This window comes from Triticum urartu, chromosome 4 (genome assembly GCF_003073215.2).
Source record: "Triticum urartu cultivar G1812 chromosome 4, Tu2.1, whole genome shotgun sequence".
In the NCBI taxonomy this organism is placed as follows: Eukaryota; Viridiplantae; Streptophyta; class Magnoliopsida; order Poales; family Poaceae; genus Triticum; species Triticum urartu.
Window position 1 is genome coordinate 196,537,364 of NC_053025.1, and position 25,525 is coordinate 196,562,888.

The following is a 25,525-nucleotide window of genomic DNA, read 5'->3' on the forward strand; positions in this document are numbered from 1 at the left end:
TACTACAGGCAGGGTCCTCTAGCCGAAGTTGATCACCAGCCACCGACAACATGGACTGCCTATCTCAGTACGCGTCAGGAGATTCGAGACCCATAGATGCATCATCAGCTGCAGCAAGATCTGAGAGGGCATCTATGGAGGCTCAAGGGCGACGCTGGGCGCGACATGTGATGAAATATGAGCTTTTATTTGTTGAACTATATAATTTGTATTGAACTATTTGTTGTTGTACTATTTTGTTAAAGTATTTGATTTTTTTGTGATGAAATATGTGATAAAATTTTTTTATGTTGATAATTGAACGCCGAGCAACGGCGAACCACGTCGAATATGGGCCTATTCTCGCTCATATGGGCCCTTTATTCGCCGAAATGGGGCTGAAAAGTGGGCCAATATCGGCGCCTGGGGGCGAGCTGGGGGCGACGACTGGGCGCAAAACCACCCCCAACACCGATTGTATCGCCGGCTCGCCCCCAGGGGGCGATTTTTATGCGTCCTGAGGGGCAACGGCTGGAGATGCTCTTAGTCTCTCGAAGGTGCTCATAGGAATATGAGGTGCGTATGTATATGAGCGCTTACGTCTTTACTGTGTTAAAAAAAGAGTGTAGCCATTGACCTTTTCAAAAAAAGTTAAAAAATCTATTTTTTTATGCAGAAATATTTTTTTGTAAAGTCCACCATGGAGCCCGTCCTCCATTTGCTCTTTTTTTCTTGACGTGTCCATTTGCTCTTTTCGATATGGTAGAAACTATCATCCGAATCGAAATCAGGGCTTAGCAAAATATTTAAAGACAAGAAACGGTGTGTAATTATAACAGAGCTGGAGGATGTTTTCGTAAATGCTCCAAAGAACCCTTCCTGCCGGTTCCTCTCCTCCCCAGTCCCCACCTCTGAACACCGGTGAGCGCCGCCTTCACCGCCACCAGCACCAACTCACCGAATCCAGAGCTCCCGCCGTCGCCCCGGCATTAGTTCCGCTGTCCTCTACCTCGTGCCTCCCCGCCCGCAGGTCACGCACGACCCCTCGTGTTTCCCCATCTGCACCGGTGACCTCGACACCCCATCTGCACCGGCCTTCGTCTCGGTATCCCTGCTGTTCTGCTCTTCACTCTCGGATACAACCCACAGGCAATATTTCATCTCCCTCATCACTACAGCCTCCGCGCCCCTGCCTTCTTTTCCTGGGTTATCATCAAAATCCTTCCACTTCTGTATATGGTTAACTACATAATTAATCTGCAAAAATCATACTCTGTATATTTCAGCAATTTAGGTGAAATTTTGAGGCATGGAGGATGAAGAAAACATCGAGGAAGAACTTTTGCTGGTGGAGTCGCAACTCAATGGACTACAAGGTCATCACTATAATCATCATCCACAATTGATCCATATTCCATAAATATTTCAGTTAAATGAGTTCGTTATCTGTATCGTTTGTCCATAACAACCCATCTGTAGAATAACCACGGTAGAGCCAAGAATGAGGGGCAGGAAGTTGACATACAGCATGTCTAGTTTCCAATTGCACGCCATCTGTGTGGAAACAGGCCAGCCACACTTGCCTGTAAAACAACCCCAAATGGTCTATTAGCGTATGCCCAGGTCCCAAGGATAAGCAATGACACCTTCTTTACTTAACTGATAAATACCTATCATGAACCACATTCATACTTCTAAATGCATAGTTTTGAACATGGCAACTTATTCCATGTACGTATATGGATGCGGCTAATGTCGCCACTATTAGTGCACTTGGCCCTGGGTCCCTCTTGTCCTCTTCAATTGATGTTAAAGGGCATTTTGTTATTTTTCCAGCAAGTGGTGTTATTTCAGACATAGAATCAGATGTCACCAGCTGTCTTTTCTGGTGTTTTTTTTTCTTAATTACACCTTTAACCTGTTTGAGTGCTACTGAGCTAGTTTTCCTCTTAAAATTATTATATGCAGACAAAATCAAGACATTACTTGATCAGCAAGAAGAATTGTATGAGCGCCAAGCACAGTTGAAGGCTATGCTGGAAATATCTAAAACTTCCAGAGATGCATCAAATAGTGCCCCTTCAGTTGCTCTGGAAGATTGGTCTGGAAAGTTCTCATGGGATTCTCAGGCTGATGACACTCGATTCAATGTATTTGGTATTTCTTCCTACAGGTCAAATCAACGAGAAGTAAGTTTGTAGCAGAAATAATATATCTATTTTTAATTTTGATGTTTACTCTTTGATGAACTGCTTATTAACCCGCAAAAATTATCCAGGATATATATAGTTTTTAACACCACAAGTGACATCTTATAATAACTTTATTTTGTGAAGAATCTTACGTTTGAAATTCTTCATATACGTAAGATACTGCTTTGTAGCATGTCAATTGTTTTATCCGTTGTATGTTGCTCAATGCCCTTTGATGTCTTTTTATTTTTTATCTCCCATTTCTTGGTAGTGTTGAACCTAATGCTATATACCAGAAACTATCTCAGTATTGTTAGAATTGTGTAGTTTTTTCTTGTTTTGCATTCTTTAAGCATGCTGTCCTTACAGATAATTAACTCAATCATGAGTGGAAAAGATGTTCTGGTTATAATGGCTGCTGGTGGAGGGAAGAGTCTGTGTTATCAACTTCCAGCTGTACTTCGTGATGGAATTACACTTGTCGTCAGTCCTTTGCTTTCGCTTATTCAGGATCAGGTGTTTAAGACTTTTCTGTTCTTTTGTTGCCCTATATATGCTCGTTCTCACTCTTGAGGATTTGTTTTATTGTAGGTCATGGGACTGGCGGCTTTAGGTATACCAGCTCACATGTTGACTTCCACTACCAACAAGGAAATCGAGAAGTTCATTTATAAGGCACTTGAAAAAGGTGAAGGGGAATTGAAGATATTGTATGTGACACCTGAAAAGATATCCAAAAGTAAAAGGTTCATGTCTAAGCTTGAGAAATGCCATCATGCTGGGCGTCTTTCTCTTGTTGCAATAGATGTGAGTGATGATATTTTCTCCCTTCGTTGCCAATGCCAAAATATATGCTGTAGTCTTTTGTTTATTTTATGATTATCTAATCTGCTGGTTTCATTGAACTATACATGATTGCAACACTTTTACATTATGGACCACACAATGATCACCTTTTGACTGGCTAAAGTTGGATCTTGTGTGATACTTACAGTGCCTAAGAATTTACTATTTACTTTGTGCTGGTTAATGTCGACAATGTCTATGTTTATTTTTTTCGAGAAAACGCGTGAGAGCGTGCGTTTCATTACATTGTAAAGAGGGAGAGTTTGGTTACATTCCTCCTAGGAGGTTGTTTACAAAGACTGGACTAATGGACGTCCCAAGTCTGGGGGGTAATGGCTTTGAGCCCTAGCGCGCCTGCATTTGCCCAAAGGGCAGCCTCTTCCTTGATCTTCGCTACGAGGATGTTCACAGATGGGCGCGCTCCGTTGAAGATGCAGTCATTGCGGTGTTTCCATATCATCCAGGGGACGAGGAGGGTCACGGTGCCGAGGCCCTTGCGCATGGGCGCAGGGGCGGAATGTCGCGCCGATTGCCACCAGTCTAGAAGCGAGGGCTCGTCGTCGGGCGAGGTGCACGGGATCCGTAGCCAGCTTAGCGTCTCATGCCAGGTTTGCCGGGCGAAGGGGCATGCAAGGATGAGGTGATGCATGGTTTCAGGCGCCTGGTCGCAGAGGGGGGGCACCGTGCGGGGTGTTGCAGCCCACGGCGAGCGAGCCTATCGGCGGTCCAACACCTGTCTAGGTGGGTGAGCCAGTAGAAGAAGCGGACGCGCGGCGGCGCCCAGTTTTTCCAGGTGAGCTTCCAGGCGGCGCAGGTCGTGGAGCCGGCAAAAGTGGACGTGTAGACCGACTTGGCCGAGTAGACGCCATTTGCGCCCCATCTCTAGATTAGGCGATCGGGCTCGGCAGAGAGGGTCGTGTCCTCGATCCGGTGCCAAAGCTGGAGGTATTGCTCGATCTCGTGAATGCCAACCGTGCCCTGGATATCTCGTGCCCAACGGTTGTCTTCCAGCCCATCCGCAACAGTTCGGAGTTTGCGACGGCGTTTGGGGATGCATGCGTATAGGAGCGGAGCGATCTCGCGGACGGACCGTCCGGCAATCCATCGGTCCTCCCAGAAGAGGGCGTCCGTGCCGTTTCCGAGCTGCATGGTGGTGGAGGCGAAGAAGAACGCGCGCTCCTCGGCAGTGAATTGGAGGTCGAGGCCTGCCCACGCCTTGTTGGTGTCCGTGCGGCTGAACCATAGCCACCGCGTACGCAGCGAGAGGCTGGTGCGCGCGAGGTCGCGGACTCCTAGGCCACCAAGAGGGATCGGGCGGGCAACTCGCTGCCAGTTGACGTGGCAGTGCCCGCCGTTCGCCTCCGCGCGCCCGGCCCATAGGAAGCCGCGTTGGATCTTCTCGAGCGCCTTGATGGTCTTCTTGGGGGGGGGGACAGAGCCAGCAGCTGGTGGATGGGGATCGCGCTGAGGATGGCTTTCACAAACGCGAGGCGCCCAGCCTTGTTCATGAGGTGCGCCTTCCAACATGGGAGCATGCCGGCTGTTTTGTCGACGACGGGCTGAAGCTGGGCTGCGGATGGTCGGCGCAATGTGAGGGGGATGCCCAGGTAGGTGATAGGCAGCTCGACGATGGGGCAGCCGAGCGAATCAACCATAGGCGCGGTCTCGTCCGCGCCGGTGCGGATCAGCGTGGCCATGCTCTTGGCGAAGTTGACCCGTAGTCTTGAGGCGCGCCCAAAAAGTTGCAGGATGCTCTTGACGGCGGTGACATCGCTTAGGGTGGGGTGACAGAAGAGGATCATGTCATCAGCGTAGAGGGAGACGGATGGCATCGACCGCCGAGGGTGTAGGCGTTGCAGAATACCCAGCTCGGTTGCGCGGTGGAGAAGGCGTCTAAGCGTGTCGACGGCGAGTACGAAGAGCTGGGGCGAAAGGGGGTCGCCTTGGCGGAACCCACATCGGTGCCAGATAGCAGGGCTCGGCTCCCCGTTAACAAGCACCCTGGTGCTTGCCGAAGAGAGAAGGATGGCAAGCCAGCCGAGGAACCTGGAGCCGAAGCCGTATCGGCGAAGGGCATCGAACAGGAATGGCCATCTGACCGAGTCGAAGGCGCGCGCCAGGTCCAGCTTCAGGAGCACGCGTGGGGCGCCGAGCTGGTGCAGCAGACGAGCCGACTGGCGGACGAGGATGAAGTTGTCGTGTAGACTGCGTCCGGGGATGAAGGCGTTCTGGCTTGTGCTGACGAGAGTGTTGAGCTTGGGCACGAGGCGCAGCGACAGGACTTTGGCGAAGATCTTGGCGACCAAGTGAATGAGGCTAATGGGCCTGAAGTCGCCGAGGGCGTGGGCGTCGGCGCGCTTGGGCAGCAAGGTGAGTAGCGCTTGATTGAGGCAGCTGAAGCCACGGCCTCGCAATGTGTAGAGCTGGCAGAAGATGTCGACGAAGTCCTGCTGAACGGTGGGCCAGCATGCGCGTAAAAATTCAGCCGTGAAGCCGTCGGGGCCGGGGGCTTTGCACGTGGGGAGCCGTTTGACCGCCTGCCAGATCTCCTTGGCGTCGAACGGGGCATCCAGGCAATCCCGGGGCGCCTCCTTGCCCAAAAGCGCGTCGAAGTGAGCGTAGGCAGCCGCAGCCATCTCCGAGCGGTCGGTGACTACGCTCTCACCGACAAGGAGGCTATGAATCCTGTTCTTTTGGCGCCTGTATGTGCATTGCCGATGAAAGAAAAAAGTGTTGGCATCGCCGTCCTTGAGAGTGGCGAGGCGGGCACGTTGCCGGGCAATTGTGCGCTCGAGGGAGGCGAGGCCAAGGTATGACGCCTTGATTTGCCGACGCAGCCAATCCTCGTGCGGGGATAGGGCGTGGTGGTCCTGTGCTGCATCAAGCCGGAGGAGGAGCTCTCTGGAGATTGCCAGTTTGAGCCGCACATTGCCAACTGTCTTCGAACTCCAGCTTGTGAGCATGCGCACCATGGACTTCATGCGGAGCATGAGCTGCCTGAATGGGTCAGGGTCATGGACGGAGTGCCAGGTAGCCGTGACGATGTCCTGGAAGCCATCCAACCGGATCCAGAATTCCTCAAAGTGGAATCGCCGGTGGGTGGGTGGCATCGGGGCACAGTCAAGTAGCAAGGGGCTGTGGTCCGACACGACGGAGGCGAGGCAGCGAAGATGGCACTCCCCGTGGAGCTCTTCCCAGTCTGCCGTGCAAAGGACATGGTCAAGGTGAACGAGGGTCGGGGGTGACTGCTCGTTGGACCACGTGTACCGGCGTCCGTTGAGGTAGATCTCCTTGAGCGCGAGGTCGTCGAGGATGCGCCGGAAGCGACCCATCATGCGGCGGTTCAGGTGGCCATTGTTCTTGTCTTCACGATATATGAGATTGAAGTCGCCACACACCATCCATGGTCCAGGGCAGTCCACGCGAATGTCGCGCAACTCTTGCAAGAATGCGATTTTGTCGGCGTCTAGTTGGGGCCTTTAGACCACGGTGAGCCACCAGGGCGTGCGAGCGCTCGATGGGTGAGAAACCTTGGCCGTAATGGCATTTGCCGTGAAAAGAGGATCGGTGATGGACACCTCACGGCTCTTCCAGGCAAGCATGATTCCGCCGCGAGTGCCAACCGCGGGAAGGTACACGTAGTCGTCGAATTCCGAGCCAAGGGTCTCAAGGACAGTTGACGAGCAAATCAAAGTCATCTTCGTTTCCTGGAGGCAGACAATGTAGACATTTGCGGTAACAACGAGCGAACGGACGGCGGTGCGGCGAGCGCGCGCGTTGAGGCCGCGCACGTTCCAAATGAGCATCTTGGGGTTGTGATCCATTGAGGAGAGGTCGATGTCGTGGCGCGCGGCGTGGCTATGCCTCGATGGGGTTGCCCGCAACCATCATGGTGATCGGCGCGATGGTGGGATCTGCGGGGAGCTCGCGATCAACCAGAGCGGCGATGGCCGACAGGACGGACAGGGGAATGGTCGCCGCGAAGAGGCCCTCATACGCCTGCATCTCCGCTGCGGTGATCCTCTGATCAACTCCGACAATGCTGAGGGTGCGCAGAATGTGGATCTGGGCGCGACTCTCAGCTGTCGGCGGCGCGGCCGTCTTGCGGGCGGTGGACGTGGCCGATCTCCCATGCCTTGGGGTGAAGTTGGGCGGGATCCGTCGCTGGCGCCGGCCAGGGATTGGGAGGGCGGCGTCTATCTGCTTGGTTGCGGCGGCGAGGAAGTCACCCAGGGTCCAGGCCGCAGGCGCCGTGACGCGCGGTCGGGAACGACGCATGGTGATCGGGGGAGTTGCAAATCGCGCAGGTGGGCAAGGCGAGTGGGCGGATCTTGTCATGTCGCTTGGGGTCCCATGTTGGGCCTCATGATGGGCTTCAGACTGGGCGTGGCGAAGGGCCTCGGGGCCTTGCTGGGCTGGAGCGGCGTCCAAGGTGGATTCTGTGCGCATCACGGCATGCGCGGGTGCTTCTGGAGGTTCCTGGACGGCCTCGGCTGGCCCCGTGGGATTGGCTGGGTGTGCCGTGGTGGGTTCCATCTCCTGCGGTGTCTCCGTGGACCGGTCCGCAATGGGCGCGGCCTCAGCAGCCAATGGCAGCGAGGGAGCAGCAAAGCGTCCCGACAGCGGGTCCGGCGTGACCTCCAAAGGCTGGGAGTCGGGGACCTCGCTTGCCAGGGATTGGCTGGCTGGGCTGCAATCCAGATCCCCATGCGTGTCAGGCTGATCCGCGCCTGGCACGACTGCGTCGCGGGTGGGCCTTGGGGGCAGGCGGGATGTCGTGTTGCGCGGGCGAGGGGTGGGTGCCAGTACTCTTAGACTGGCCGCGAAGGGCGCCAGCCAATGGGCGGGTGGCGACCGCTGCCAGGTCACGCGGGTCCTCCGCTGTTGGGCCACAAGTGGCAGGGTGAGGGGGCAAAGCAGCCGCAGGGGGTGCAACTTTTGCATGTCGGGCCGCTTCTGCCATCCTTCTTTTCTTTCCACCGCGCTTTCCCCTTTTGGCAAAGCCGCGGGAACTGCGGGGGCCACCAGCAGCGGGCCAGGGGTCCATCGTGCGGCCGGTGGTTTGCCTCGTCGTCGGCGGCACCGCTGCGACCGTACGGGTACGGGAGCCTGGCTAGCCAGCATCGATGGCAATGCCATCAGCGCGGGCACGGAGGTTGGACGAGTGCCAGCCCACGGAGTCGATGGCCATGCCATCCGCGCGGCCATCAGGGGTGTCGGAGGTGCGGCGGCGCTTGTGCCCGCGTCGATGGCCTCGGCCGCCCTCATCACGGCAACCGGTGCCTCTGTCTCCTGCGCCAGGTGCACCGTCCCACGGGCCGCGATCTCCGTTGGCGGTCGGGGTAGGCCGCCCGGCTGCGGCAGCGGCGGCAGCGGCGGCGATCGTGATTGACACCGGGTATTGGAGGGTGCGGATGGTCAGCGGTGAGGAGCGGATGCGAGCTGGGATGGATTCCACGATCTCGAGGATGGCCGCCCGGCGGATGTTTGCTGGGTCGCGGGTGCGCGCGGTCACCCGGAAGGTGGCGAGGTCAGCGCGGGAGCGCGTGCTCGGGTGAAGCCGCTCTACCCAGCAGCTGCCGCCTAGAAGGTGGCCGTGGACAGGTGCCAGGCCTGCGCCGGGATGCCACGCAGTTCCAGCTGCACGGAGTGTTCGAGCGAACCAACATCGGCGCGGGCGAGCTTGCTCCAGGGGCGTAGCGCGAGGGTGAACCCGGGTCCGCTGATGAAGTGGTCGCCGGCAAGGCGGTCCATGAGCTCGCGGGTGGTGAAGACGAGGAGGAAATCCTCCGGGTGGTAGGCGTGGACGGTGAAGTCTCCGGGGTGGAGGTCGAGGGAGGAGTACATGACGTCCTCAACGTCGCGTGCAGCCACGGCCGGCCTATCTCCGGTGATGGACACCACCATGCCCCGGTGCAGCACCAACTCTGCTTCTTCCATCTCAACAGAGCGTGAGAGAATGACGCGTGTGGGAGCCTGGTCAGTGGGCAAGGGGGTCGGAGCCGGCGGTGACGGAGTGCGGTGGCGCGGCGCTGCCTGGGCTGCAACGGCCAGGGTGGCCGCGGCAGCAGGGGAGGGGGGGGGGGCAGCACGCCGCGGCAGTACTTGTAGCAGTCACGGGAGTTGTGCCCAGGGTAGAGGCAGCGACGGCACCGGACGTCGTTGGTGCACTCGCGCACGGGGTGGCCGGGCTCGAGGCAGCGAAAGCACAGCCCGGCGGACTCCTCCAGGGACGGGCTGCGACGTCGCTGCGGGCGGGGGGGGGGGGGGGGGGGGGGGGGGGGGGGGGGGGGGGGTGTAGCAGCCGAGCACCACGACGGCGGTTCCTGCGGCAGGGGGTCTGGAACTGGAAGCCATCGGCGTCGATTTCCACGCCGCTGTTGACCCGGTGGACCTCGCTGCGGGGGCCGAGGCGAGCGGCCGCCGGGACGCGCGCGTTGGGTGCGGCGGGCCCGCGCGTCGCCGGAGGTGGGGTGGCCGCCGGGGCCGAGCGCGGGGGGGTCCTAGCGACCTCGCTGTAGGACCGCGTCGGACTCCAGCCAGCGCCGCGAGCCGGCGGAGCTGAGGTCGAGGTCGCCGGAGCTGCCGCAGGGGGACGCCATGCGCGGAGGGGGGGGGGGCAGGGCTACCGGCGGGGGTGGGGGGGGCTGGGCTAGGAGGAGCGCGTGGGAGGGGAGCGCCTCATCACTAGGAAAAAGTAATTTGATGCTTTAGCTTGTGTATGTCTATGTTTATTCAGTCTCTCTCTAACAATATTACTACTGTTCAAATATGTGTACTTTGCCTATTAAAATACTAAACTTCCCCTCACAGACTAAAATAAGAGATGCACAAAAAAAGTATGGTTTGCTCTAATAATTTGTGACATGTTTTGTCTACTCATACAAGAAGAGCAATTAATCTTGATTATTCTGTTGACTGTCCACATTTTCTAAGCTGTTCATCACCTCATATTATTTGTAGTTTGTACCTCATGTAAGAACTATAAGATCAACCCATGCTTTCAAGCACAATATTATCTATGTAGAGTTACCCATTGACAACTATCATGTAGGAGGCACACTGCTGCAGCCAATGGGGGCACGATTTCCGTCCAGACTACAAGAATCTGGGCATATTGAAGATCCAGTTTCCCAGTGTTCCCATGATAGCTTTAACTGTGAGTTATGCAAGTGAACTCAAGTTAGAAGAAGTAAAAGTTTGTGAAGCAGAAACTTTTGTTTTTTGTAGGCAACTGCAACAAGTAAAGTGCAAATGGATCTGATAGAGATGCTTCATATCCCAAGATCTGTCAAGTTTGTCAGCACTGTTAACAGGCCCAACCTTTTCTATAGAGTATGCTTTAGTTTACTTTTCTTGATACAACCATGAGAAAGTCTATTGCAGAAGCACACAGGAAGGGAACATAGGATTTAACCAATTTACATGCTGATGCCCATCATGTAGGTATATGAAAAGTCATCAGTTGGAAAGGTTGTTATTGATGAGATTGCAAATTTCATAAGCGAATCATATCCAAATAACGAATCCGGGATAGTGTATTGTTTTTCCAGGAAAGAATGTGAACAGGTTTGTAGACCATACAATACTGAGATGCTTTCATTTCAATTGTTTGCTGGTACGTAAATTAATATCTGTCATTCCAATAGCTGTAACTCTAACCTCTCCATTTAGTTTTAATGTGTGGTTTACATTCTTTCAGACTTTACGCTATCTGTTAGGTCATATAGACCCCTCCATTTAGTTTTAATGTGTGTTTTACATTCTTTCAGAGTTTACGCTATCTGTTAGGTCATATGATCTGATTTGTCAAATAGTAAACTAGTTGACTCAATGCTTGAAATATTTGTGGTTTGAGAGGGGCATACCAACCGCAGGGTTCTATAGCACTGGCGGCGCTCAGGGTCAGACAGCGTTGAGCGCTATGTTTAGGTCAGCCAGCCACTTGACCAGTATGGGCCTGGGCCTGGGCCACATGGGCGAGCAGGGATGGGCCACACATACAACACTCCCCCTCAAGAGAGGTGGAAGATATCTATCATTCCCATCTTATCACACGCTAAGCTGCAGTCTCTGGTTCCAGCCTGTAGTCAAGTAATCTGCAATTTGTTGCCCTGAACTCACATGCTCTGTCTTGATAATCCCAGCATCCAGCTTTTCTTTGATAAAGAATCTGTCTGTCTCCACATGTTTGGTTCTATCATGTTGAGCTTGGTTGTTTGCAATAATTAATTGCCGACTTCTTGTCACACCATACATTCATGCAACTGGTCTTAAATATATTCAGCTCTTCTAATAGGTTCATTGTCCTGAGACATGGCTCTGTATTCAGCCTTTGATTTGATTTGGAAACAACAGGTTGTTTCTTGCTTCTCCAAGACACTAGATTTCCTCCTACAAAAACACAATGTCCTGAAGTTGAATGCTTGACCTCCAGGCAGCTAGCCCAATCAACATCACAATAACCATCTACAACAAGGTGTCCATGACTCTTGAAGAACAGTCCTTTCCCATGAGTACCTTTCAAGGATCTCAAGATTCTATATACTGCCTTAAGATGTTCACTTCTAGGCTCATGCATGTATCTGCTCACAACACTTAGGGCCAGTTCTTTTTTAAGCCTCCTCCTCCCCAGCTTTTCCCATAAGCCGCCTCTCTCATTCATTGGGGCTTCTGCACTAGTTATGGGATAACTAATTTAGAAGCCTCAACAAATTTACGAAGCGGCTTTTTTTTAAGCTGGGGAGAGGTAGCTTATTTTTTAAGCCACCCAAAAGAACTGGCCCTTACTGCACATTCAATATCTGGTCGTGTGTGACACAGGTATAATAATCTTCCCACCATACCCCATGTCATACACCACCCGTCTAAACTTGTCAAACCAAGCTCTTGGAGACTGCTTCAATCCGTAAAGGGCTTTCTTTAGCCTGCAAACCTTGCCAGCAGTCTCAGAAGTCGAGAACCAGGTGGGATTTCCATGTAGACCACCTCCAGCAAGTCCCCATGCAAGGAAACATTCTTCACATCAAGTTGATGTAAAGACCACCCGAATTGCTGCACAGTAGATCAGAATCCTCATAGTGTTCATCTTCGCTACTGGGGCAAAGGTCTTATCGTACTCAATGCCGTATGTCTGCTTGTACCCCCTCGCTACAAGCCTTGCTTTCTACCTTTCAGTCTTTCTTTCTGCATTCTGCTTCACAGTGTACACCCACTTGCAGCTGACTGCCTTCTTTCATGTTGGGAGGGGTGTTAGTACCCATGTCTTGTTCTTACATAGAGCCTTCAGCTGCCCCACCATGGCCACACGCCACTTTGAGTCCTCCTTTGCCTTCTTCCAGTCTGTTGGAATTGACATAGATTGAAGAGAAGCAACAAATGCTTTGTAGGCCAGAGATAATGCTTCATAGGAAACATAATTTCCAATATCATTTACATTGAACCCATACCGTTTCTAAGGTATCCCTGCTGTTGCTCGAGCAGTTTTTTCTGAAACAATTGGCCAATCAGTTGACCCTTTTGCAGCCACTGACCCTTCAGCCTGATCCCTGTCAGAAGATGGAAATCACAGCAGTACTACCCTGTCGTTTCGTCAGTGAGTGAGGGGCAATACCATCATATCGCTTCCGTGAATACACCTTCAGTGGTTCTCTTGCTCTGCTGTCCACCTTGGCACACTATCAATTTCGCCAGTGCAACACCATCTTCTCACTTCCATGAATACACCTCTAGCTGCTCCTCTTGCTCTGTTGTCCACCTGGGCACACTACCAATTTGAGCCGATGAACCAACCTGCACATCACCAGTGGAAGTCGATGCTTGTATCACAGGAGCCACAGGAGTTAATATTGAGCCGCCTAGTTTGCCTAGTGACTATTGCATCTGCATCTGCTGTGTGCTACTACTCTCCCCTCTTGACCAACCTCCGGTTGGAGACATTAATCAAGTCCTTCAAACATGACAACCTAGATTAGTTTTCTTACCATAAAAAGGTTCCGATTCACGGAATGTAACATCCATGCTCACAAATGCCCTCTCAGATGGAGAATGGAAAGTTAGAGCTACGGAGACAAACTTTGGAATCGAAAGGTTTTAGGCTTAGTAGAACCAAAACTGAGTACATGAGGTGTGATTTTAGTACTATTAGGCATGAGGAGGAGGAGGTTTGCCTTGATGGGCAGGTGGTACCTCAGAAGGACACCTTTGGATATTTGGGGTCAATGCTGCAGAAGGATGGTGATATCGATGAAGATGTGAGCCAGCGAATCAAAGCCGGATGGATGAAGTGGTGCCAAGCTTCTGGCGTTCTCTGTGACAAAAGAGTGCCACAAAAGCTAAAAGGCAGGTTCTATAGGACGGCAATTCGACCCGCAATGTTGTAGGGTGCCGAGTGTTGGCTGACTAAAAGGCGACATGTTCAACGGTTAGGTGTAGTGAAGATGCATTTGTGTAGTAGCATAATCTGAATAACTGTTTCCAAAGAAAATTCTGAATAAATGGAAGGGCAACTGAATACGTAGACAAGAGTACACATTATGAAATGAATACATAACATTCTCGCAAAACGTCCATTGGTTGGCTGGCATGGACAAGATTATTGGTGTACTACTTCACAAAAGGGCAAAATGAGCTGGGATGGTAGATGGTGAAGTAAAATTTGGAAAGTACAGCATATAATGAATAGGGAATTATTTAATGGCATATGAAAAAACGAGTGTTACTCAGCAGTAAGCAATTTTTCCTAAATTATATTGTAATATTGAGTATTTGAGTTTCGTATGCTAGTATTTGTTGATAGATCTGCCAGTCGAACATGACTCACTCTTGTAGTTTAAAGTGGCATTCATTTTCTGCAGTCTGGACCAGCACAATTTTCCTTTGTGCTCTTGCACGTTTTGTTGAAATCATGCACTTCACTGACAAACAGGTTGCCAAAGAATTGCGTGGAAGGGGTATTTCAGCAGATTATTATCATGCAGATATGGATGTTGTTGCTCGTGAGAAAGTTCATATGCGGTGCTTTGACAATTTTTATTCATTTTTTCTCTGAGCTGAAATTTTCTCTTTGATGATGGATTTTCTGTTACTCTCGTTCCAAATAGATCACATGCTTATCACAACATTAGTATGTACCTTAGATGTATTAGGATATGTTAGAAGAATTCTGTTTATCAACTTTATAGCAGTCTCCCTGCATGAACAAAATGAGTTTCCTTGTATAACTCTGAATTCTTCTCATATCATGTTGATAGTGATAGTTCTCCAGAAGTTGATGTCATTTATACCCATTCTGGATCCTTATAACTAAGGTGCCTCTGCGTTTATCTGAAATATCAAATGGAACATTTTGTATAATCTGCACCAGTTGAAGTCAAAGCCCACTGACTTTGGGAGGGACAAACCTACTCTTTTAACACCCATTTATTTGGGAAACAAATGCCATATAAAGTTTTTTTAGCTATACCTGCCCTGCCCATGAAAAATATATAAGAACTAATATCAGAATGAAAGTCTACAGTTCAATAAAAAAACACTTTGCCTAATAACCACAGCATGTCCAACCGATCAATCACTGTTCTGAACAGTGAACCCCTGAACATGTGTAGTATGTTTCTGAATCCTAATTTAGTTGGAAATTACAAAGTTGTGTTGCTGACCTCTCTTTGAGTATCCGAGCCATGTAAATGTTGATGCAAGAATTATTCTGGAAATTGGTATTTCATTAAGTATCACTTTGTTTGTCATGTTGGGCAGGGTGCCACACGCACAAGGATAAGGACAAGCAGCTGGCTGCTTGATTCCTCGATAACCTAGGGAATTCCATGCCAATTAGTTTCCAAGTTTGTTAGTGCTTGCCTTATGGTTTGAGCCTTCCTTTTCTCCCATCTCTCCATATACACAAAGGAATAGCCATGCAATCGTACCCGCTATTGATAAACCAGAAAGTGGAGATTAAGTTCCAAACCCTAAGGACACGGCATTATTAAATTGTTTTTCGTGTGTAAATCTGCATTTTGAGCTGCTATCTCTCGTATGGTTGCATATAACTAGTCCACTGTTTCTTTTCAACAGTTGGAGTAAAAGCAAATCACAGGTCATTGTTGGAACAGTATGTGCTCTCCCTCCCCCCCCCCCCCCCCTCCCCCCCCCCCCCCTCTCCTAGCATTTAATCTGTCCGTTACATTATGTAGGTGGCTTTTGGAATGGGAATCAATAAACCAGACGGTACGTGCAGTTTTGGACTTTGATCACAATGATGACATCTGTTCAAGATGTAGATCTATACTTAACTAATCTAATTATCTTGATGCCTCAAGTTTCCAAAAACTGATGAAAAGTTAGCCCATAAGCTTTGGACTAGATACCCGTGACCAGTTTTTGCGTAGTTATCGAGGCATCCATGTTGCACTAGCACTTATGTGGTACTGGCACATGTCATCCATGTACTGTTCCTCTCCACCCTCCCGGCAACTCCTCACTCTATATTCTATCTTTGTCTTTTTCCTTGTAGATTTATATCGATAGTAGCTACGGTTTCCACCATCTCCACATCTCTCTCCCGCCATTTATGCTCTACATCCCCTCTCCTGACACAGTAGTGAGTAGTGACGCAATTAAATTGAGTAAGAACGCGAGGGAGTTGAGGCTGAATGGCTGATGTTTGATCTGTAGGACTATAAACCTTATAATTAGTAAATTATCCTTATGAGCCACCGCACAATCTCTTAGCAAGTTCCTATGTTCTCTTATGCCAATGCAATCCAGCATTTTCCCTATTACTGTGTTTGTGGAATATTACGAAACAAAGAAGCCCTAGACTTTGATTTACATTGGATCGCTATTTGCTAGAGATAGAGTTTGGGTTGTATTTCATTTGAGATGTAGAATTGACTCTTAAGCCTCTTAGGAGGATAACCACATCGGATAAATCATATCTTTGAACCACTTATACATGTTTGTGGGTATAAATATCTTCCTGAGTTCATTCACCTTCTTGCACCACCTTCGCAAATTAAGGGACCTATGGTGCGATACTCTTTGATATTCATGTCCTTTCTCTTTGATAATCCTTAAAATAATTAATTGGTACTGTTTATTTGTTCTTGTTTTTGCCTAGTTCAGGAATGATTTAGTCATGCCATTTAGTCATTTACTGGATGTGCTCATGCCTTTCCAGTTGTCGTGGGATATTTGAACATAGGATATTCAATTATGTGCTATTCCTCCTGTATAATTTGAACAAGATTACTGGGGTACTCATTGTTGAGTCTGAAGCCGTTAGACTGGTGATATGGAGCAACTAGGATTATTATGTTTGCAACTATACTATCTAGGAAACTAAATACATATTCCATTTGGTTCTGCAGTCAGGTTTGTGGTTCATCATAGCCTTAGCAAATCTATGGAGACATACTACCAGGTACATCTAAGTATTGTGTTTTTCAGTTGTCTGGCACTCTGACGATGTGGTCCCTTAAAATAGACTTCCGTGACTTCAGGAAAGTGGTCGGGCAGGGAGAGATGGACTGCCTTCAGAATGTGTTCTATATTATCGGCCTGGTGACGTTCCCCGCCAAGTGAGGCTAAACCGTCTTGTTTTCAATTTTTGTTATGAGTTCTGCAAGTTCCAATTTTCATAATCCCAGATTCCCTCTTGTTATGTTCAATGAACAGAGTTCGATGGTCTTCTATGAAAACTGTGGTCTGCAAAATCTTTATGACATAGCACGATATTGCCAGGTACATTTCGCAATCATGACACTATCAATTTTTAAGAAGCCAGAGGATAGTAGGAAGTACTCTTTAACACTTGATTTTCTTTTATTGATCCTGCCTATACCAATTTCATGGATTTTTGTCCCTTCCATACTAACAACTGTAAACGAAGCCTTCCTATATGATTTTGGTCTACTGGGTATCCTATCTGGATATTCATTATATGACATGGTTACAATAACTACTGCTGAACATGTGCGGGATAGGACTATAAGCAACAACAGGTGAGCCTTTAGTCCCAAACAAGTTGGGGTAAGCTAGAGCTGAAACCCATAAGATCTCGAAACCAACTCATGGTTCTGGCACATGGATAGCTTACTTCCACGCACCCATGTCCATGGCTAGTTCTTTGGTGATATCAGATGTCTCTTTACGGACTTCTCCCATGTCAAGTTTGGTCTACCCCGACCTCTCTTTTGACATTATCAGCACGCTTGGAGCTTCTGGAGGCCTGCGCTGTATATGCCCAAACCATCTCGGACGATGTTGGACAAGTTTCTCTTCAGTCGGTGCTACCCTAACTCTCTCACATATATCATCATTCAAGACCTGATCCTTTTTTATGTGGCCACACATCCATCTCAACATGTGCATAATGTCCATGGAGGCATTTTAACGTTATATGAACGTTCTTGCTAGATAATTACTCTTCAGGCATAGAACACAGCTCTCAGAAATACGATATCTCAGGATAGCCAATTAGGGATAATAAAGAGCCTTGGCACATCTATTTTCATAAAGCAAGAACATTAGTAAATTGCAATTTATCCTTATCTACTACATCCTCCCAATCCCTAATCTAACCCTCACTCAGATCAGCGGTGCCGCCTGCCATACTCCTGGCGCTATTTACCCTCAAGTTTAGTCCATGACATGTATAATAAGAGGCTAATAGCACATGTCAGCTTCTGGATCCATTGGATCCAATCAACTCCATTGCAGGAGACATATTCAGGCTTTTGATCAATAGGGCCACTATTTTAGCCTAGTTCAATTAGGTTGCATTTTGTATTGATGTGGACTATGATAATCCAGTTTTCCCAAACAGCTTTTGTCCATTTTTGTGTTCGGGTAACCAACTTTTGCCTGCGTTTGTGGCTATTTTACCACAGCAGATTATAAATAGTTCAGCACAGCACAGTTCAGCAACGACAGATTGAGCCTTGCGAGCTGACTGCTTAGAACAGAAGTAAACCTAAAATTAAGTGCCATTGAAGTCTATAACAAATGAACATTTCCAAGCGGTCATGGAAGGAAACAATGCAATAGCAGGGATGCTCTGCAAAGAGGAAAGCGGCAGTGCATCCCATGAATAGCAGCATGGTCTTAGTAGAGGGGGAGGCAAAGGAGTCGTGAATTTGTAAAGCGGCGAGGAAGTTGCAGATCTGCGAGCGGAAAGATAATTTCCTCCCTTTGGTCACAAGAAGTTGATCTAAACCCCAGAGATGACACAGAATGGGTATACAAACACACGGTCTATCTGGCCTTGGGAAAGGTTCCCATGTGGTTCCAGGACCCCCGAGGGTTGTAAGCTGGATCAGGAGGAAGAGTTGACAAGATACAAGATATTGGGAGGAATATGAGGTTAGAGAAGATGTAGATCTCACTAGACAAGTTCTCTAGAAAAACACGACTAAATCAAGTTAAATAGTGGGAAGGGCCTGTACCATAATCTTTCATATAACAAGAAACGAATATAATATTCCTGGTCTGGTAATTGGAGATAATGTGCGTTTGGTATTTTAACAACAAAAACAACAACAACAATCTGTCAAAAAACAAAAACAAAACAAAACAACAACAAAGCCTATAGTCCCAAACAAGTTGGGGTAGGCTAAAGGTGAAACCCATAAGATCTCGCGACCAACTCATGGTTTTGGCACATGGATAGCAAGCTTCCACACACCCCTGTCCATGGCTAGTTCTTTGGTGATACTCCAATCCTTCAGACCTCTCTTTACGGACTCCCCCCATGTCAAATTCGGTCTACCCCGACCTCTCTTGGCGTTATCCGCACGCTTTAGCCGTCCGTTATGCACTCGAGCTTCTGGAGGCCTATGCTGAATATGCCCAAACCATCTCAGACGATGTTGGACAAGCTTCTCTTCAATTGGTGCTACCCTAACTCTATCTCATATATCATCATTCCAGACTCGATCCTTCCTCGTGTGGCCACACATCCATCTCAACATGCGCATCTCCACCACACCTAACTGTTGAACATGTCGCCTTTTGGTCGGCCAACACTCAGCGCCATACAACATTGCGGGTCGAACCGCCGTCCTATAGAACTTGCCTTTTAGCTTGTGTGGCACTCTCTTGTCATAGAGAATGCCAGAAGCTTGGCGCCACTTCATCCATCCGGGTTTGATTCGATGGTCACATCTGCATCAATACCCCCATCCTTTTGCAGCATTGACCCCAAATATCGAAAGGTGTCCTTTTGAGGCACCCCCCGCCCATCAAGGCTAACCTCCTCCTCCTCGTGCCTAGTAGTACTGAAACCGCACCTCATGTACTTGGTTTTAGTTCTACTAAGTCTAAAACCTTTCGATTCCAAGGTTTGTCTCCATAACTCTAACCTCCTATTACTCCCATCCGACTATCGTCAACTAGCACCACATCATCCGCAAAGAGCATACACCATGGGATATCTCCTTGTATATCCCTTGTGTTCTCATCCATCACCAAAGCAAAAAGATAAGGGCTCAAAGATGACCCCTGATGCAGTCCTATCTTAATCGGGAAGTCATCAGTGTCGACATCACTTGTTCGAACACTTGTCACAGCATTATCGTACATGTCCTTGATGAGGGTAATGTACTTTGCTGGGACTTTGTGTTTGTCCAAGGCCCACCACATGACATTCCGCGGTATCTTATCATATGCCTTCTCCAAGTCAATGAACACCATATGCAGGTCCTTCTTTTGCTCCCTGTATCTTTCCATAAGTTGTTGTACCCAGAAAATGGCTTCCATGGTCGACCTCCCAGGCATGAAACCAAACTGATTTTTGGTCATGCTTGTCATTCTTCCTAAGCGGTGCTCAATGACTCTCTCCCATAGCTTCATTGTATGGCTCATCAGCATAATTCCACGGTAATTAGTACAACTCTGAACATCCCCCTTGTTCTTGAAGATTGGACTAATATACTCCGTCTCCAATCTTCTTCTGGCATCTTGTTTGCCCGAAAAATGAGGTTAAAAAGCTTGGTTAGCCATACTATCGCTATATCCCTAAGGCCTTTCCACACCTCGATGGGGATACAATCAAGGCCCATCGCCTTGACTCCTTTCATCCTTTTTAAAGCCTCCTTGACCTCAGACTCCTGGATTCGCCGCACAAAACACCTGCTGGTATCATCTAAGGAGTCGTCCAGTTCAATGGTAGAACTCTCATTCTCCCCATTTAACAGCTTGTCAAAGTGCTCTCGCCATATATGCTTAATGTCCTCGTCCTTAACCAGGAGTTGGTCTGCTCCGTTCTTGATGCATTTGACTTGGCCAACATCCCTCGTCTTCCACTCCTGGATCTTGGCCATCTTATAGATGTCCCTTTCGCCTTCCTTCGTGCCTAACCGCTGGTAGAGGTCCTCATACGCCCGACTCCTTGCTTCACTGACAGCTCGCTTTGCGGCTTTCTTCACCATCTTGTACTTCTCTATGTTGCCTGCACTCCTATCCAGGTATAGGCGTCTGAAACAATCTTTCTTCTCCTTAATTGCCTTCTGGACATCATCATTCCACCACCAGGTATCCTTAGAGTCGCTTCTCCTTTCCTTGGACACTCCAAACTCCTCCGAGGCCACCTTACGAATGCAAGTCGCCATCTTCATCCACACATTGTCGGCATCCCCTCCTTCCTCTCCCAAGGGCCCTCCTTAATGACCCTCTCCTTGAACGCCTTAGCTACCTCCCCCTTGAGCTTCCACCATTTCGTTCTAGCGACTTTGGCACACTTATCCCACTGGACACGAATCCGAAAGCGGAAGTCAGCAACCACCAGCTTATTAGGTATCACCTTACAATCTAGGCACGCACGCCTATCTTCTCTTCTTGAGAGGATGAAATCAATCTGGCTAGAGTGTTGATCACTACTAAAAGTCACTAGATGTGATTCTCTCTTTTTAAAGAGGGTGTCAGCTACGATCATGTCGTAGGCTAGAGCAAAGCTTAAGACATCTTCTCCTTCTTGATTCCCGATGCCATAGCCAAAGCCCCCATGCACCCCTTCAAAACCTGTGTTAGATGTACTCACGTGGCCATTGAGGTCTCCTCCTATGAAGAGCTTCTCGCCAATCGGTACACTCCTAACCATGTCCTCCAGGCCTTCCCAGAACTCCCTCTTGGTGTTCTCATTGAGGCCTACTTGCGGGGCATACGCGCTGATAACATTGAGAACCAAGTCCCCAACTACCAGCTTGACCTGGATATTCCAGTCCCCCCGTCTCTTGGCGTCTACCACTCCATACTTGAGGCTCTTGTTGATCAAGATGCCTACACCATTTCTGTTTACAGCCGTCCTCGTGTACCACAGCTTGAAGCCGGTATCCTCCACCTCCTTCGCCTTCTACCCCCTCCATTTGGTTTCTTGGATGCAAAGGATATCAGCACCTCTCCTCACCACTGCATCAACTAGCTCCCGAAGCTTCCCTGTCAGATACCCTGCGTTCCAGGTACCTAAGCGGATCCTCCTTAGCTCCTAGGCTCGGCTAGTTTCCTTACCCTTCGAACTCGTCAAGTCAAATGCGAAGACCCTTGCTCATTTTCCACTACATCCGGGCGCCGTTGTAGCACGCCACTAAGGATGCGACGACCTGATCCTTGCTCACTTGCCACCGTATCCAGATCAAGGTACGGCGCGCCACCGGGAGGGGGGGGGGGTGACGGCCCGGCCCTTGCCCATTTGACACCACACACGGGTTCTGATGTGCTGCGTCGCTGAGAGGGTTATGCCCCAACGAAAATCTTTTGGGTTTCATCTCCATAAGAGTGGCTGAGTTTTTACATTGGCTCGCCAAGCCTATCACAATCCTCCTTTACCCGGGCTTGGGACCGGCTATGTTGAGACAACATAGGCGGAGTTGGTATTTCAAAAACAAAGTGCAAGAAATTATCCGTTCAGTCCCCCTTGCTTGAATGGATAGAAAGGTATATTGATTTTCTTAATTAATGTCGCGCTACCTTTTGTTGCTGCTGGTCATGTTGTATTTGACAGTAATTTCTGACTGCAAGCTTGTTAAATTTTTGCAGTCTAAGAAAAACTGCCGTCGTGGTGCTTTCTTTCAACATTTTGGAGAGGCCGTGCAGGAATGCAACGGTATTTTCTCAGTACTTGCGTCTATCCAAGATCTGAACTTTCTAAATCTTGATATTTACATAGTTTCTTGCAGGAATGTGTGACAACTGTGTTTCCAGTATTGAGCTCAAGGACATAGATGCTACCTGTATGATGATTCTACCATTTTAACACGGAACTACACATTCTTTAATTATAGCAAAAATAAATAAATAGAGATATTGTTTTTTGTGCGTGTGTGTTATCCTCTTGTCGATGACGGGTTATGTGACTTCTTGTTCAGACCATACAAAAATCATTGTTTCACTTCTCCAAGAAATGCAACAAAATGACCAAAGAGCTACATTGCTGCAGCTAGTGGATAAGTTCAAAACAAAGTGGAAACATTCAGGTAAATGTCCTCGACTAATACTTTTCTGATTCCAGTAAGTTGGTGAATTCTGTATTTTATGTTCTTTGCCTGGTAAATGTTGCATCACACAAGAGTCTTAAAGTATCTCCTCTGAGCCGAGCTGACACTACAATTGGGAATGCTCAAGCAGGTTGTTCAAATGAAGCAGTTGATCTTAAGAAGGAGGAAATTGAGCAGCTGATAGTTCAACTTATACTTGACCGTGTTTTGGTATGTGTATCTCCATTTTCGAATCTTATGTTGGTCGACAAATCACTCCTATTGGACTCTCTTTTTGTAACAGTTCATGGTAATGCTAAATGTCTATTTATATCTAAAAACTTCATAAGAACTATCATGACTACGATTACGAAAACCAGTCATAGCTGTGACCATGATGCTAAACATATTGAGCACTATATTTTAATGTTGGAAATTATTAAATTACCTGAAAACATTTTTATGCTTTTAAACAATTGGTGCAACACATCTTTTGCTCTTTGTACGTCTGCAGCCACTTGTTGCATCTCCAATGTGGTGAATTACCTATATAATGCCACTGCATTTCGCAATCTAAACATTGTAGTTTGAGCTGTTAAACATCTTTTTATTTGCCCCAATGACCTGGATTGGCAACGATTGCTAAAATTCATCCTTTTCCCTCCCAGAAAGAAGAATTTCAGCATACTGCATATACAACCAATGCATATGTTGTCTTAGGACCACTGTGGAAGCCAGCATTGCAAGGTAAATGATTCTTTTTTCTTGCAACAGTCCATTTTACTTTATCATCATTCCATGGAAGTCATTGAGTACATGTAAAGGCACACATGCCACTGTCTCCATTGCTGGCTTGTTGCTAAAAGAATTACAAAAATACTTGTGGATTATGGTGTGAACACGCTTTCACTATGCAGGGAACAGACCGGTGAAGCTAACTAGTGCTATTCACTCTCAAGATAGTGGTGATAGATTCAAAAGTGCAAAGCGCAATCAGATGAGCAATTTGGAAGCTAAATTGGATGACCTGCGTAGAACCATCTCTTCTCGTAATGGGGGCATATTCCCGCATGCAGTTCTTTCCACGGAGCAAATTTCCCTGCTAAACTGCCATACTCCAACCACTATTGCCGAGGTAAATCTTGGTTTAACTTGTTATTTCCAGCTAAGTAGATTGCCAGTGCATCTCCAACATGTGCATTTTTTTTCAATCTCGTGCAGCTAGAAAAGCTGATAGGGAAGGTAAAGACCGACAAGTACGGTAGCGACATCATTGAGGTGATGTGGTCAGAAACTGGCAGTGGAAAGGACAGTGGTGATGGAGCTAAGAGGCAAAAGAAAGATAAGGGTGTTGTTTTCGTTGAGAGTAGCGAGGAGGAAGGCTAGCATTACCATGGGTGAGTCAAGTGTGCATGCTCTGACAAGGTAATATACATTTGATTTGAGAGGGTATGTTAGATAATGGTCTGGGCTGAAATGATTTTTCTCATCATTTTCTGAAAATAAAATAGTTTTTCTGGTTTGTTTTGGGAATGGTTTCATTTGGATGGGCTGGGGTGGACAGATGAGAAATATAGTTTGGTTTGGTTCAGGCTGTGGAAGAGGACGTTTTAGTTTGGTCTTGGGTAGGCTGAAAGTTTTTGTTCTGAATTCCTTTCAACCTGTGGTTCCTGTTAGTCCCATAGTTTTGTGCCGGCTATTTACCAACCGAGCCAGAGCGGCCAATCGCTCTCCACCTCTGCATTCGGCGTGTTTTGCTTGTCAGTGTCATCTTCTGGCTCTCCACTCCTATGTCATCTGGTTCTCGTTGGCGGCGTGTACCCAACATCTTCTGCTAGGCCATACTTGTTCAACATTGGTTGATATGATTTACTGGACATGCTCACCTTGACAGACCTGAGCAAGAGATTTCGTTCCTAATCATCCCCTTCATGTTCAGCTCACACCATATGGATTAGTGCTCTCTGACTGCTCCACGTGGATTGAACTGGACGTATATGTATGGCATATCTTCATAAGCTAGTTTGCATGCTGAACTCGAAAGAAACAGGGCTGTATGGGATTGTGAACTTGGATAAGTTTTTCTTGACATGATCTTTCTCCAGATGAAAACTTGGTATCTTGATGGTATTCTATATGTAATTCTTGTGGTGGTCAGAAGTGTAGTTCTTGATGCTACTATGAGCTCTTAGATCTTCCATGGGGTCTCGATTTTCAATTGATTGAGCTTGTTTCCATACAGTATAAGGTTTATATTAGTCGGGCCTTCTAGTTTTGTATCCTCTGGCAGTATTTGTTAACTGAAACTCTGCATTCATGATTCAAACTTATAGTAACCTAATTCAAGAGAGTTGCATTTCTGCGCATTACGCCATTGTTCTTCCTGTTGTAGCTGAAACAAACTTTCCCAGTGGGCGCACCTCATTGTTTCTATCCTTATTCTCTGTACTAGGCTTATTTTTTATTTATCAGATCACTTGATGTTTCAGGCGGGAGAGTGTTTAAACAAACCATCCTAGAGTAGTTGAACGGAAGTAAGCAATATTAGCAAATGAGGACGAATGACTGACAACACGACAGTAGATTTTACTGAGCTGGTTACCAGGAAGATAAGATGGTGATCAAAAGGGTGTAGAAAGATGGAGCCTCTGCTCACACCAAATGGAGTGAAGCTGTAAAACCCTAGGAGGATTATTTTCGAGAAAACGCAAAGGACCTTTGCATTTCATTTCATGGAAAAGGTAGAGCAAGCCTCCTAGGAGGTGAGAGGTACAGAGTCAAACCATAGGAGGATTATGATAACGAAGCAGATGTGTTGGTGTGACTTGACTAGTTGTGGTTGGCTGAAATACATTTTTTGTTGCTATTACCATTTTTCTGGCTTGAGAATATTGATTCTTTCAGAGACCATACTGCTGATCTGTAGGGCACCTGAATGTTTCATGGGAAAGGGATGAACTCCACATCTAGGGTGTGAACACACAAAGATCGTGGCTTCCACTTCTTTTTAAAAAGAATTATAAGGCGTCCACATTTTGGTCT

At 48.1% G+C, this 25,525-nt stretch overlaps 1 protein-coding gene across 4 annotated transcripts; it reads left to right on the top strand.

Moving 5' to 3' along the window:
* Window positions 1-840: 840 nt before the first annotated feature.
* On the top strand, window positions 841-25,525 carry LOC125551292 (ATP-dependent DNA helicase Q-like 2). Of its 4 annotated transcripts, none has more exons than XM_048714472.1 (22): window positions 841-1,128; window positions 1,266-1,355; window positions 1,948-2,168; window positions 2,541-2,687; window positions 2,763-2,978; window positions 10,072-10,176; window positions 10,248-10,352; window positions 10,464-10,635; window positions 13,945-14,014; window positions 15,090-15,126; window positions 15,209-15,242; window positions 16,385-16,437; window positions 16,517-16,594; window positions 16,692-16,757; window positions 22,047-22,113; window positions 22,187-22,240; window positions 22,376-22,483; window positions 22,635-22,714; window positions 23,152-23,230; window positions 23,401-23,618; window positions 23,705-23,908; window positions 24,973-25,525. In XM_048714472.1, exons 2-21 carry the CDS (start codon window positions 1,289-1,291, stop codon window positions 23,867-23,869), a joined length of 2,142 nt encoding a protein of 713 aa, XP_048570429.1. In that variant the 5' UTR covers window positions 841-1,128; window positions 1,266-1,288; the 3' UTR covers window positions 23,870-23,908; window positions 24,973-25,525. The 4 variants fall into 4 exon arrangements, with proteins under 4 accessions (XP_048570429.1, XP_048570430.1, XP_048570431.1 ...); XM_048714473.1 differs by having other exon boundaries at window positions 15,090-15,111; XM_048714474.1 differs by having other exon boundaries at window positions 842-1,128; window positions 10,464-10,586; window positions 13,945-14,033.

Bases quoted from the DNA above. Each gene is read 5' to 3' on its own strand.
- LOC125551292 (XM_048714472.1), top strand. From the start codon at position 1,289: ATGGAGGATGAAGAAAACATCGAGGAAGAACTTTTGCTGGTGGAGTCG. The intron at 1,356-1,947 runs GTCATCACTATA...TATTATATGCAG, and splicing joins GCAACTCAATGGACTACAAG to ACAAAATCAAGACATTACTT. The intron at 2,979-10,071 runs GTGAGTGATGAT...ACTATCATGTAG, and splicing joins TTTCTCTTGTTGCAATAGAT to GAGGCACACTGCTGCAGCCA.